Source organism: Ovis aries, chromosome 3 (assembly GCF_016772045.2).
Source record: "Ovis aries strain OAR_USU_Benz2616 breed Rambouillet chromosome 3, ARS-UI_Ramb_v3.0, whole genome shotgun sequence".
Lineage (NCBI taxonomy): Eukaryota > Metazoa > Chordata > Mammalia > Artiodactyla > Bovidae > Ovis > Ovis aries.
The window spans coordinates 211,382,667-211,397,624 of record NC_056056.1 but is presented as its reverse complement, the minus strand read 5'-3'; the positions used below and the strand labels follow the sequence as shown (position 1 = coordinate 211,397,624).

General features: G+C 44.4%; 1 protein-coding gene across 1 annotated transcript in view; it reads left to right on the top strand.

Annotated features, from left to right (window-relative positions):
- Positions 1-14,958, top strand: part of DYRK4 (dual specificity tyrosine phosphorylation regulated kinase 4) — a 48,736-nt gene that overhangs the window by 10,434 nt on the left and 23,344 nt on the right. The window contains exons 3-6 of the mRNA XM_042247628.2: positions 10,268-10,348; positions 11,406-11,522; positions 12,813-12,954; positions 14,473-14,636. Of these exons, the coding sequence (XP_042103562.1) occupies positions 10,268-10,348; positions 11,406-11,522; positions 12,813-12,954; positions 14,473-14,636 (504 nt within the window). The remainder of the gene's footprint in view (positions 1-10,267; positions 10,349-11,405; positions 11,523-12,812; positions 12,955-14,472; positions 14,637-14,958) is intronic.

The following is a 14,958-nucleotide window of genomic DNA, read 5'->3' as shown; positions in this document are numbered from 1 at the left end:
AAACAAAAATTAATATAACATATTTGAAATAGTAAATCTACAGCAAGTATGACATTATAAGAAAGGTAACATTCTGTTCACATTTTAAAATATGCAAACAGAATGATCTTGGTTGTGATTTTACTTTGGCAAAATTGTCGTGAGTTTTGCAGTTTACATTTTTTGTTTTAGCTGCTTGAGTATTTAGCTTGTTGAGTGTTTAGATAGCTCCCAAGAAATCTTAGTGGCCAGTACGGTTATTGTCTCCATTTTACAGACGAGGAAACTAAGATTCAGGTGAAGTTAACTGTTTCATGGCCATAAACAAGTGAGTGCAAGATAAAATTCAAACCCATATTCTTAACAAGCCTATCCCATGCCTCTTTGATGAGTAATGGCAACTCTGTTATATGTTTCTTCACATATTTATTTAAATTAATTTTAAGGAAAGAAAATTCTGCTGCAATTACAGTCAAAAAATAAAATAAAAAATCACATTCAAGATAAATTCACATATGTTGTCATTTGTTAACTCACAAATTGACAGCATCATTTAAAAGTACTATTTAAATTTATAACTTATAAGGATAGCCTAACAACTGATGCAAACAAGTCTTGAAAAGATTCACATATTTAAATAAACTAATAATAATTTATATTTATTTCATGATATTTAATATTATGTTATAAAGGTAGCATTATAATAATTTAATATGTAAGTATTTTTCAATGTGGATCTTGATAATATTTCAGTCAAGAGAGTTTTTTAAAATGTGGCTTTTAAAATTGAATTCAGACAATGTGGAGGGGGGAGGGATAAATCAGGAGCTTGGGATTAATTACAGACACTGCTATACATAAGATGGATAACCAGAAAGGACCTACTATATAGCGCAGTGAACTCTACTCAATATTCTGTGATAACCTATATGAGAAAAGAATGTATGTAAAAGGAAACTGAAAAGAATGAATATATGTATATGTGCAAATGTAAGTTCACATATGATATGTAATATATGTATAACTGAATCACTTCTCTGTAGTTCTGGAGTGGATTGCCATTTTCTTCTCCAGGGGATCTTCCCAACCCAGGGCTCGAACCCGGGTCTCCCGCACTGTAGACAGACGCTTTACCATCTGAGCCACCAGGGAAGCAACCAAGTTTATATATACTATGTAATATATGTATAACTGAATCACTTTGCTGTACACCTGAAACTAACACACTGTAAATCAACTATAATCCAATCATTTTTTTTAGAAAATTGATTTCAGCTGTCTTTGAGAAATGGGTGATGCTCTAGATAGTAATCAGTTCAGTTCAGTCGCTCAGTTGTGTCTGACTCTTTGCAACCCCATGGACTGCAGCACGCCAGGCCTCCCTGTCTATTACCAACTCTTGAAGTTTACTCAAACTCATGTCCATTCCTTTCAAAGAAAACAAGCTCACAGCCACTGCTGGGACTGGAGCAGATTCAGAACTCTGGGCTCTCAGGTGGGGCCGTCCCAGGGGACTTACCTCGGAGAGGCGTGGGCAAGGGAGCTCTGCTAACTGCAGTTTCCCAGACAAGTGATTGGGTGCCACAGAGTATCTCAGCACACGTGCTGAGCCTTGGGAGAGTAGGCACCCATTCTGTTACTTCTCTTCTACCCTGGGCTGCCCCTGTGGCTCAGTGGTAAAGTATCCACCTGCAGTGCAGGGGCTGCAGGAGATGCGAGTTCCATCCCTGGGTCAGGAAGATCCCCTGGAGGAGGACATGGCAACCCACTCCAGTATTCTTGCCTAGAAAACCCCACGGACATAGGAACCTGGTGGGATACAGCCCATGGGGTCACAGAGTCGGACATGACTAAGTGACTAACACTTTCACTTTCACCATTATTTATGGAGTGAACTCATATTTATGGAGTGAACTGATTTTTTTTATGGGGTGAACTTTGAATACAACCATAAGCAGCCAATCTAGAGTTGATGGTTCCATGAAACATCAGCACATCACACAACATAATATTTGTGTTTGGGTGGACTTGGGGTTCTGAAGTACAGTGCTTACTTGCTGTTTCCCATTTTTCTCCTAGAACCCCACTCTTCCTCCTGAGATCTACTTAGTAAGTACCAGTGGTTTTGATTTGCATTCCCAGGGTGCTCTCAATCTGGGGAGAGAGGAGGTCAAAGATTGGAGTTTACTTTCCACTGCTGTGACAAGGACATGGGGCAAGCAGGCATGGAGGCATGTCTCTGAGTACCAGAATTAATCAGAGCAGGTAGATAACTCCTGTTGAATACTTCTTCAGGCCGTGAAAATTAGCGTCCATCTGCTTGACATTGGAGGTGGGATGAGTTGATGTTAGAAATACAGCCCCAACCCCGTATGTGTTTCTGTATTTTCTTTTCTCAACAACATTGAGCAAGTCAGCACCCCCATTTTACAGGGGAGGAAACTAAGAACTAAAGAGATTAAGCAAGTTACCAGATAAAGTAATTCTGCTAATAAAGGCTGAAATAAGAATTCAGATTTTATTCTATAATTCATTCATGCTTTTTATTATTAAATGTTGAGTATGTATAAAAGAATATTCAGGGATTTCCCTGGAGGTCCAGTGGTTGAAACTTCACCTTCCAATACAGGGGGTGCAGGGATGATCCCTTGTCAGAGAGCCAAGATCCCACCATGCCTTGTGGCTCAAAACACAAAACAAAACATAAAACAGATACAACATGGTAACAGATTCAATAAAGACCTTTAAAATGGCTCACATCAAAAAATCTTTAAAAAATCATAATAAAAAGAAATTCTAAGTATATGTGTCAGGTCTAAAGGATAGTATACAGTAGGCACTTTTGCATGTTTCCAACGCGCAGTTTAAGAAAGATGGCCCCTGTGTGTCCCTTCCCATCTTATTTCACCCTGTCCGTTGACCTCCCTGAGATAACCAGTCTTTTGAGTTTTACATTTATCATTCCATTAACCGTGTATTGTTTAATTTTGCATGCTTTTATATGTCTTGAATGGTACTGCTCAGTCTTCTCTTAAAGCACACTTTGTAGCTCCGTACTCACAAACACTGGACAGCGTTTGACTGGTTTCACTTGGATTGATCAGGTCGTCACACTGATTGATCAGTGCCTGTGCCTGACCTTTCGATATGTGAATATTGTTCTTGGGAACCTGTTTATGGATCAATTTCACTGCCATATTCAGTGGTATTGGGTGTACTGCACTTCCTATCAGTTTTGATGGGTGAGTGTTTTTTCCCTTATGTTTTTGCCAGTAAAAACACTGCATGTCTTCCTGGTGCATACATGCAGGGGTTTCTAGAGCGTGAATTTAGGAGGGGTTTGCTGGGTGCCAGGGTATGTGAATGCCTCACTTTACCAGATGACACCAATATTTTCTAAAGCATCAGCATGAATGTACCTGGCCTCTTGTAGGATGTACACGTTTCTGCTGGTACACACCCTTTTTATTCCTTGCTACAGTGTGGCTTCTTAGTTTGCCAGTTTAGAAGACATGACAATATTTTCTTCTATTTTAATTTGCATTTTGATGATTATCATGAGATTGAACCTCTCTCTCTTCATATGTTTATTGGCCGTTGGTGTTTCTTCTTCTGTGGAGTGCCTGGCTGTGCCTGATTTTGCTTAAATTTTTCTTTTGTGTTGTCTTTTTCTTACTGATTTGTAGACTATTTATATATAATATATAAAACATGTGAATAAAATAGAAATAAAATATACATGTATTTATTTAATACATAAAAACCATTTAAAGTATTTACTAATCCTTTGCCAGTTATCATCAGTTTAGTCGCTCAGTCGTTTCTGACTCGCAGCCCCGTGGGCTGCAGCACACCAGGCTTCCCTGTCCATCACCAGCTCCCGGAGCTTGCTCACATTCATGTCCATCAAGTCAGTGATGCCATCCAACCATCTCGTCCTCTGCCGTCCCCTTCTCCTCCTGCCTTCAATCTTTCCCAGCATCAGGGTCTTTTCCAATGAGTCAGTTCTTCCCATCAGGTGGCCAAAGTATTGGAATTTTAGCTTCAGCATCAGTCCTTCCAATGAATATTTGGGACTGATCTCCTTTAGGATGGACTGGTTGGATCTCCTTGCAGTCCAAGGGACTCTCAATGGTCTTCTCCAACACCACAGTTCAAAAGCATCAGTTTTTCAGCACTCAGATTTCTTTATAGTCCAACCCTTACATCCATACATGACCACTGGAAAGACCATAGCTTTGACTAGACTGACCTTTGTTGGCAAAGTAATATCTCTGCTTTTGAATATGCTATCTAGGTTGGTCATAACTTTCCTTCCAAGGAGTAAGCGTCTTTTAATTTCATGGCTGCAGTCACCATCTGCAGTGATTTTGGAGCCCCCCAAAATAAAGTCTGACACTGTTTCCACTGTTTCCACTTTTCTTCCCATCTGCTTCCCATGAAGTGATGGGACCAGATGCCATGATCTTCGTTTTCTGAATGTTGAGCTTTAAGCCAACTTTTTCACTCTCTACTTTCACTTTCATCAAGAGGCTCTCAGTTCTTCTTCGCTTTCTGCCATAAGGGTGGTGTCATCTGCATATCTGAGGTTATTGATTTTTCTCCCAGCAATCTTGATTCCAGCTTGTGCTTCTTCCAGCCTGGCATTTCACATGATGTACTCTGTATAGAAGTTAAATAAGCAGGGTGACAATATAGTCTTGATGTACTCTTTTTCCTATTTGGAACCAGTCTGTTGTTCCATGTCCAGTTCTAACTGTTGCTTCTTGACCTACATACAGATTTCTCAGGAGGCAGTTAAGGTGGTCTGGTATTCCCATCTCTTTCAGAGTTTTCCACAGTTTATTGTGATCCACACAGTCAAAGGCTTTGGCATAGTCAATAAAGCAGAAGTAGATGTTTTTCTGGAACTCTCTTGCTTTTTCCACTATCCAACAGATATTGGCAATTTGATCTCTGGTACCTCTGCCTCTTCTAAATCCAGCTTGAACGTATGGAAGTTCATGGTTCACTGACTGTTGAAGTCTGGCTTGGAGAATTTTGATCATTACTTTGCTAGCATGTGAGATGAGTACAATTGTGCAGTAGTTTGAACAGTTATATGTGCAGCCGATACCTGGAATAGGAAATGGCAACTGACTCCAGTATTCTTTCCTGGAGAGCTCCATGGCCAGAGCAGCCTGGTGGGCTACAGTCCCTGGGGTCATAAGGAGTCTCACATGACTGAACAACTCAGCACAGCACATTGGTACTCAGAAAACACTGTTTGCCTTCACCTAGTGTAACGACCTCCAAATCCATTCATGTTGCTGCAAGTGGCAAAATGTTATTCTTTTTAAGTGGCTGGGTAGTATTCCATGCATATGTTTGCCACTTCTTCTTAATCCATTTATCTCTTGATAGGCACTTTGGTTGTTTCCATGTCTTGGCTATTGTGAGTAATGTTGCTATAAATGCTGGGGTGCATGTATCTTTTTGAATTCATGTTTTTGTTTTTGGGGATAAATACCCAGGAGTGGAATTGCTGGGTCATATGTTAATTCTGTTTTTAGCTTTTTGAGAGCCTCCCAACTATTTTCCACATTGCTGCACCAATTTACCAAGAGTGGTATTTTTAAATTATAAAAGCAGCCTGTGTTCATATGAAACATTTGGGAAATAAGGGAGTCTCAAAGATAAGTTTTGGCTGTTGAGCAGGCCTCCTAGAGCTTTGATGGAATAAGAGGAGGTCCTGAAAACTGCCTGATGGCCTTCTCCAAGGTCCCATCTTTATATCTTCCACCCCATACCCCTCCAGAGGCTTTCTCCAGCCACCTGCCAGGGCCCAGGTCTCAAACAACACAGGAATCCTCTCCAATGCCATATACCCTTTGAATAAAATCTGTTTTACACTGCAGATTCCTAATCTGGACTCCGAGTTCAGGACTGTTAGAGACTCCTGTTATATTGGCTCAGAGATCAGTAAGAGGCCACAGAATAATGCATTAAGCTCATAGTCTTAAAGGAAAGTTTCTATTTGCCCTGGTGGATGTAGGTGATCACACGCTCTTCTTCCGACCTCTTGGGGATGCTGCGGTGCAATGAGGGTTGTCGTGGGCGACGGGTGCCTCTTGGGGAAACTTCCAGAGACAAACAAGCAGGAAGTTCATATATTTGTGCAACCTGCTGGTCCTGTGAGTGGGTGCAGGTGTATAGAGATGCCAGCGGTCCTCAGGGTGGTCAGGCCTGGAGCAGCTGGAACCCGTGGTGGATGGCATCTGTGACCTGCCTCCTCTCTTTACCTGGCTTGTCTTGCAAATATCATTTTTTATGTGTGGCGTACTGTGACAAAGATTGAGAAGCCCTCTTCTGTGCAGCGGTTCTGAGTCTTGGTTCCACAGAAAGATGAAGGATTGCTTTAAGACACACTCCCAGCGGTCACTTGAATGAATCTTATAGACAGATTGGAATTTTGGAGGTTACACCTACCCAGCCAACCCCAAGTCCGTGCAAATTTCTCACAAATGCTCACCAGGGGGACTCTGTCCTTCCAGTGATGGGGCGCTCACTAGCTCATGAGCTCTAGACTTTAGAAAATCCTTCCTTTTATTATCCCAGAAACGACTTCCCTCTATATTCCACACATTGACCTGACTGTCCTGTGGATCACATGTAACAAGCATTTATTGTGTCCTAGGTAACAGTCCTTCTGATATTGTCACTCCCCTCAGAGATTTTGGGTGTTTTATTAATAGCCTTTTTAAAGAGCAGTTTTACATTTTCTGAAAAATTAAGCAGACAGTACAGAGTTCCCCTGTACCACTCCATACCCCATGTCTGTTCCCCTATTATTATCTTATATTCTTATAGTACGTAGTCACAACAGGGAGCCAATATTGATGCATTATTAACAAAACTCCATCCATACTTGGGGCAGATTTCCTTGTTTTTTTTTTTTTTTTTTTTTACCTTACATCCTTGGTCTGTTGCAGGATCCCACCCAGGATATCACATTACATTTAGTTCCGTCTCCTTAGGATAACGATCAAGTGTCTTAACTTGGCTATTCAGTGCCTTCCACAGGCCACCCTCTGCTCCAGTTTAACCAGCGTGAGCCGTGAAGACCTTCAGAGCATGCCCAGATTCTGTTTTTTTCACCCAATGAGCATGTTCCATACCCTCCCTTCCAATGAAGGCTCAGGTCAAGCCACACCCCTTCCAAGAGCCACCTGCTGGATGGACATCTTCCTGGATGGACTGCATCCACAGCGGTCACTTTCTGCTTTGCTGTCACTCACTGCCCATGCTTTTTGTTTGGCATTTGGTTTTGGTTGTGTTTTGTAATGTACTTTAAAAGATAGTTTTATTGGTTTGTTTTTCTCTGCGCTGGGTCTTCACTGCTGAACAGGCTTCTCTCTCGTTTCGGTGGGTGGCTTCTCATCGCAGTGGCTTCTCTTGTCGCAGAGCATGGGCTCTAAGGCACTCAGGCTTCAGTAGCTGCAGTTCCCAGGCTCTAGAGTGCTGGCTCAGTAGTTGTGGTGCTTGGGCTTAGTTGCTCTGAGGCATGTGGGATCTTCTTGCATCAGGGATTGAACTGTGTCTCCTGGGAAGGCAAGCAGATTCTTTACCACTGAGCCACAAGGAAAGCCCTTGTAATGTTCTTTTAATTTGTCCAGTCTTCTCCCCAGCTCATCCTCAAAGCCAACTGTCACCATTGTTGATGGCTAATCCCCACAAAGTTATTTGGTGAAAAGTTGGGACTCAGATTTGCAACTGCAGTTTTTGCTCAGACAGCATCATGGTCCATGCTTTATGTAGCCCCCACTTCTTTAGACTATGTCCCTTTTCTAGGAAATCAAGATGGACTGTTCTGAATAGTCCCATCAGGGACTTCCCTGGTGGTCCAGGGGTTGAACTCTGAACTCCCAATGCAGGATGCATTGGGTTCCATCCTTGGTCAGGGAACCAAGGTCCTGAATGCTGTACAGTGTGGCAAAAAGATAATAATAATAAATTAAACTGGGGACTCCTCTGATGGTCCAGTGGCTAAGACTCTGCACTTCCAATGCAGCAGGCAGAGGTTCAGTCTCTGGATGAGGAACTAAGATCCCACATGCTGTGCCAAATTGTTTTTTTAAAGTAGTCCTCATCATGACAAGTCTCTGGAGGGCTTAGCTGTGCTGGGTAATACTAAATTGAAGTATCATACCCAGTTTCTATTTCACTGTGGCCTGGATACCAAGTTTTATGGATGTGGGTCTGGCACAGGCTGTGTCTCAGTTTTGGACATCATGAGAAACGCTGGGCTGGAAGAAGCATGAGCTGGAATCAAAATTGCTGGGAGAAATATCAATAACCTCAGATATGCAGATGACACCACCCTTATGGCAGAAAAGTGAAGAGGAACTAAAAAGTCTCTTGATGAAAGTGAAAGCAGAGAATGAAAAAGTTGGCTTAAAGCTCAACATTCAGAAAATGAAGATTATGGCATCTGGTCCCATCACTTCATGGGAAATAGTGGAAACAGTGTCAGACTTTATTTTGGGGGGCTCCAAAATCACTGCAGATGGTGACTGCAGCCATGAAATTAAAAGACGCTTACTCCTTGGAAGGAAAGTTATGACCAACCTAGATAGCATATTCAAAAGCAGAGATATTACTTTGTCAACAAAGGTCCGTCTAGTCAAGGCTATGGTTTTCCAGTGGTCACGTATGGATGTGAGAGTTGGACTGTGAAGAAAGCTGAGCGCTGAAGAATGCTTTTGAACTGTGGTGTTGGAGAAGACTCATGAGAGCCCCTTGGACTGCAAGGAGATCCAACCAGTCCATCCTAAAGGAGATCAGTCTTGGATGTTCATTGGAGGGACTGATGCTGAAGCTGAAACTTTAATACTTTGGCCACCTCATGTGAAGAGTTGACTCATTGGAAAAGACTCTGATGCTGGGAGGGATTGGAGGCAGGAGGAGAAGGGGATGACCGAGGATGAGATGCCTGGATGGCATCACCAACTCGATGGACATGAGTTTGGGTGAACTCCGGGAGTTGGTGATGGACAGGGAGGCCTGGTGTGCTGTGATTCATGGAGTTGCAAAGAGTCAGACATGACTGAGCAACTGAACTGAACTGAACTGAATAAAGAGCTGGAAACAGAAGCCGTGGGCTTAAAAAGCAGGACCCAGATTCAAGCTGTAATGTGTCTTTGCTAAACCTGAGTTGTTTTGGTGCCGCTGTCATGCTTTTTGCCACATCTACGTCCTCACACTCCCTTTTTCACTTAAATGTTAGTTCTGTCCTATATAATAACAACCACCAAATCACAGGTTTAATGTGCTATAGTTTTTTAAATGAATATTAAAGTAAATGCATAACCTTTAGGTAACTGAGATCTGTTATTCTGGGCTTCCCTAGTGGCTCAGTGGTAAAAGAATCTGCCTGCCAATGCAGAAGACATGGGTTGAAGCCCTGAGCCAGGAAGACCCCCTGAAGAAGGAAATGGCAATCCACTCCAGTATTCTTGCCTGGGAAATCCCATAGACAGTGGAGCCTAGTGGGCTATAGTTCATGGGGTCACAGGGTCAGACACGACTTAATAACTAAAAAAACAAAAATGTGTTATGCCACACCCCTGCGCTGTGAGCTCACTGCCCTTTAGTGGGTCACAGCTCTGCTATTTGGTCTTTCCCACCCCACCTCTTTCTAGAGGTGAAGTACACTCTGATCAGGTCATTGGTGTCCAGACTCCTATATTCTGGTAGATTCTGCTAAGGTGAAGAGAAATGGCAACCCACTCCAGTATTCTTGCCTGGGGAATCCCATGGACGGAGGAGCTTGGTGGGCTACTGTCCACGGGTCGCAAAGAGTCGGACACGACTGAGCGACTTCACTTTCACTTTCACTCTGCTAAGGTACCTTCAGAGCCACTCTGAGGGGAAAAGAGGTTCTGGGCAAGATTATAGACAATTTTCTTCTCTTTAGAAAGAGCAGCTCTGCTTTTATGTCCTCCCATGTCCAAGGCACCTGGTTAAGATTTTATTTGAAGCAAGCATTCTGTGAAATTTTTTAAAGTGTGAAAACTCTTGGGCAAGTCAATTCAGGGTGAGCACTGGTGGAAAGATCATTTGTTTGGGTATTTGTGTTCATTCACTCATTCATTCTGTTCTTTGAGCCTCTCTCAGCTCTTCCCAGCTTGGGGGTCAGGAGAGCTGGCTTTGTCTGTATTCCATTTATTGTAATGAAGCAAAATAAGCACTGGGCACTGACGATGACACCAAGTCACATGTTATTCCAATTCTCTCTCACTGGGTCCAGGTTGAGAGTAAGCCTTTGCTTCAAATCCAGAAACCACCTTTCAAGGTCAAGAACTTCAGGGTGACCCAATTCTTGAATCAGGTAGGAAGTGATGCTTCAGGTCTTTTCCCTAGCAGAGGATGAGGAGAGGTGGGTGGCGGGGGATGGCCTTTAACAGGCATTTTTGGACCACTCAGCATAGCATGGTGAACACACTCTACCCGCATCACCGCACCCCATCTCTGCCCAATTTTAAATGTTGCTTCACTGACAGACTGTGTGCATGCATGCTCAGTCACCTCAGTTGTGTCTGACTCTCTGCGCCCCCATGGACTGTAGCCCACCAGGTCTTCTGTCCATGGGATTCTCCAGGCAGGAAGACTGGAGTGGGTTGCCATGGCCTCCTCCAGGGGATCTTCCCAACCTAGGGATTGAACCTGCGTCTCTTGTGTCTTCTCTGTTGGCAGGCAGTTTCTTTACCACTAGCGCCACCTGGGAAGCTCCAACATCAGACTACCTCTCTCCTAATGAATCAGTCAATGCTGGGGAGAGCAGGGATCCAGGTGGACAGGTCAAGTCAGTAGTGTAGAGGAGCTGGAGGACTTCCTTGGGGGTCCAGTGGCTAAGACTCTGAGCTTTCAATACAGGAGACCCAGGTTTGATCCCTGGTCAGGGAACTAAGATCCCACATGCTGCCTGGCATGGCCATAAGAAGTATATATATATTTGTTAGAGGAGTTGGGCACTTGTACTGCCCCGAGGAAGGTTTGTATTGTACAGCAGGAAGAACTTTCCCTGGTCAGGGCGGTGAGATCTTGACATGATAATAATAATGGCTAATGTGTCTGGAATATTCTACATAGATTGTTTGGTTTATCTCACAGAAGCCTTGTGAAGTAAGTCCCAGTTTTATCCCCATGGCAGTGCTGAGATAGTTGAAGCTTGCAGAAGGGGTCAGTGTGACTGTCCAGGGTCTGCAGCTCGAAGGTGTAGGAGCAGGGCTTTGAACCCAGAGCCCATCTGCAGGACCACTCCACTTTTCTCTCCAAGAGCTTCAAAGGCAGATTTTGCCTCGGATTTGGCTCGTTCTTGCTCTGGGGAGGGTGCTTGGAACAGGGGGTCCCCCAAGGTTTCTGTAACTTACCAGCTTCTCCTATAGAACACTAACACCAGCTTCACGCCACTGCCTTTCGTGGACACCAAGGGGAAGAAGACCATGGTGAACCTCCCACACATCGGCAGTAAACTCCCACTAAAGCAGCCCTTGCTATATCAGGTGAGTTGGGAGCGGTGGGTGTGGCCTGGGGCAGGCAGGTGAAAAGACCTTTCTGCTTTCAGTCCGAGTTCAGAGAGGTCTAGGATGCAGGGAAAAGACCATCTTGAGCTGAAGAGTTGGGTTCCGGTCCTGTTCACCTTCTTTACAATGAATGTGTCCGACCCTTTGTGGCCCCATGGACTGTACTCCGCCAGGCTCCTCTGTTCATGGGATTCTTCAGGCAGGAATACTTGAGCGGGTTGCCTGGCCTCCTCCAGGGGATCTTCCTGACCCAGGGATCTAACCCCCATCTCCTGAGTCTCCTGCATTGCAGTCAGATTCTTTACCACTGTGCCACCTGGGAAACTCCCATACTACACTTGATCTTAGCCAAAAGGCTGAGAAGTGATGAATGTAATATTTATAATGAATGTAAACTTGAACAGTAAGTCGTTGACTTTCTGTATTAAACAGACTCATGGCAGGACTGACATGAGGATTCACTGAAAAGTGAAGTGTCGAGTGTATTAATGGCAGAAGCATGTATAAACAGCACAAAATGTTGGTTTTCCTTCCGTGTCCCCTAATTGTTTTGTGTAAGGACCAAATGAGATCACGTGAGGAAGTGCCGAGTTAAAGAGCTGTTATACGCACTGATGTTCAAGTGTTTGTGCCCTTGGGCAGGTCACTGTATCTAGTTAGGAACTGGCCTTCTCCAGGTCAGTAGGAAAGAACCATTCCCATCCTTCCTGCAGGAAGATGTCCCTGGAGTTGTCCGCTGCAAACTGTAATGTACAGGAGTTTCACGGGGAATATGGAGAGTCAGATGGGTCCTTCCTTGGAGAGAAAGATGGTGGAAACCTACTGTCACTTCTTTTTAATTAATTTATTTTTTGATTGTGCTGGGTTTTCGATGCTGTGCAAGGGCTTTTTTCGGTTGTGGCAAGCTGGGGCTGCTCTTCCTTGTGGGGCTCCGTCTTCTTGTTGCGGTGGCTTCTTCTGTCGCAAGGCACAGGCTCTGAGTGCACTGGCATCAGCAGCCGTGGCTCCAGGGCTATAGAGCACAGGCTCTGCGGCATGTGGGACCTTCCCAGATTAGGGATTGAACCCTCATCCCCTGCGTTGGCAGGCAGATTCTTAACTGCTGGGCCACCAGGCAAGTCCCCCTACTGTCTTGCAATCACCACTTTTCTCCCTGGAGAGAAAAAACAGAGTCTGGCTAGCTAGGGCTATTCTTGGTCAGGACCGTAGTTTAGGACACCCAGAAGTGGCCCAGAGAGTCCTTGATTGCGAGTGTCTTTCCCTGAACAGGAGAGTCCAGCTCACCGTCAGAAGTCTTCTGAGCTCAAGCCTTCTGAGACGGTCTTCCCTTTGAACGTGAAAAGCCAAGACGCCAAAGCAGAGGAGAAGCCGCTGAAGAAGCACAAACACAAGGTGCCTCTGACAGCGGCAGGTGTGGCTCTGGGGCAGCGGCGGGCTGGGGCGGGGTGATCACGACGTCCGGCCGGGCCTTGTCACTTACTGTGCTGGTACTGGGTTGGCCAGAGAATTAGGTTGGATTTTCCTCTATGAGGTTAGGGAAAAACACCAACTTTTTTGCCAACTGAATACATCAGGGCAGTCTGAGCGAGGGTTGGAAAAGAATTTTCAGACACAGAGCATTTCAGAAGGGGGCGAGTTTATTAAGAATAAAGAGCAGAGATAACTTGGGCGCTTCATATATAGGCCCGGTCTCACACACATCTTCATTTCCTCGTGAAGTTCCTTCTCTGACTCTACAGCAGTTCGTCAAAGAACGTGATGTCCCCCCACCTCATCCCTCATCCTGGTTCACCTGCTCTTGACACTGTTTCTGTCTCTTTTTTTAATATGACACAATTTAATGCCACCAAATTGCTTTGTTTTAATATGAAATAGTCATATATTTTTTCTTCCAAACATTCTGTAATTACACATTTGATTTCATATTGATCCAAGATTTAGGGGAGAGAGTTTGTTTCCAAGTGGCTGTATTTTTGTATCGCTTTGCATCATTGTAGCTTATGCTTCAGCTCTTGTTGGTTTTACCTAATATCTGCTTTGGGATCAGTTGGCATATGGAATCTGAATTCTGTGACCAGGGATTGAACCCCATCCCCCCTGCAATGGAAGCATGCCAGGGAAGCCCCTCACAGTCTCTCTTAAAGTTTGAATCCCACCCCGTCTGCCCCAGACCAGACACTGGCCCCCGATGCAGTGTGGCCAGTATAGCAGATAAGATACAACAGATATCCCTTCCCAGACTGAGACCTCCTGGCTCTCTGCAGATTTGAGCAGGAAGACCTCCTGGACTTGAAAGTCGAATTTATGCCATCTGCCTGCTCCCTAGAAGGCATCGTAGTTTGCGAACTCTCTCAGGATAGACTTGGTGTGGCCCAATGCCAGATGAACTTGGGTGATTTCTGCCTTAACTATACACTTCTGTTGACACAGTGCTGACTCCTGGAATCTTCTACCCACGCTGCTGCACCCACAGCTCTTTGGGGACTAAATCTTCCCTCTGCTTCCTTATTTGTTTAAGTGTTTATTGAATGTGTTACAATATTGCTTCTGTTTTATGTTCTGGGTTTTTTTTTTTTTTTTGGTTGTGAGGCATGTGGAATCTTAGCTGCCTGATCAGGGATAGAACCTGCACCCCAGCACTGGAAGGTGAAGTCTTAACTGCTGGACCACCAGGGAAATCCCCCTCCCTACCCTTCTGGTGTGTTTTCTTCCTGGTTGGTTGAAATCAGTACCACACTTTGACACATCCATCCTTGTTCCACTTGGATCCTGTGAGATCCAGGATGTACGGTCCTTAGTGAGGTTCTTAGCCACCTTGTTGAGGAAAGAGCCATCTGGCTCATGAATAGGAAAGGATGCTCTAGTCTAAACCTGGGCACATCCTCACATCACCGCATCTTAACTAACATCTGCAGTATTTTTCACACAGAGGCCCTAAAGTTTTTTAAGAAGCAGCTGTCTTCTTATGAGCAAAGCGAGATCCTGGGCTACACAGAACTGTGGTTCTTGGGTCTGGAAGCTGAGAAACTCCACATGGCTCCGGAAAAATTCAGCAAGACAAGTTTCGATGATGAACACGGCTCCTACATGAAGGTGATGGGGCAGGGGTTTGTGGAAACTGGCTTTGGGGTTTGGGGCTTAGGGACAAGAGATAGTCTGGAAAGGAAAAGAGCGTGCGGTATATTACAGCATTTGGTGCCAGTGTATCTGAAATTCTGGGTTTCCTGAAGGATTCTGTTTGGTGCTAAAATCAAAGAAATACCAGGTATAAAAACGGGGAGAAACATGCAGTTAGTACACAAAGCATTCTGTTCACAGAATATTGATTTTCAAGAGTATTAGAGGTGACAGGTTTGCATCCTGGATGAATTCTCCCTCTCCCAGGTTCCTCTCCCGTGCCTCCTGGACCCATTGG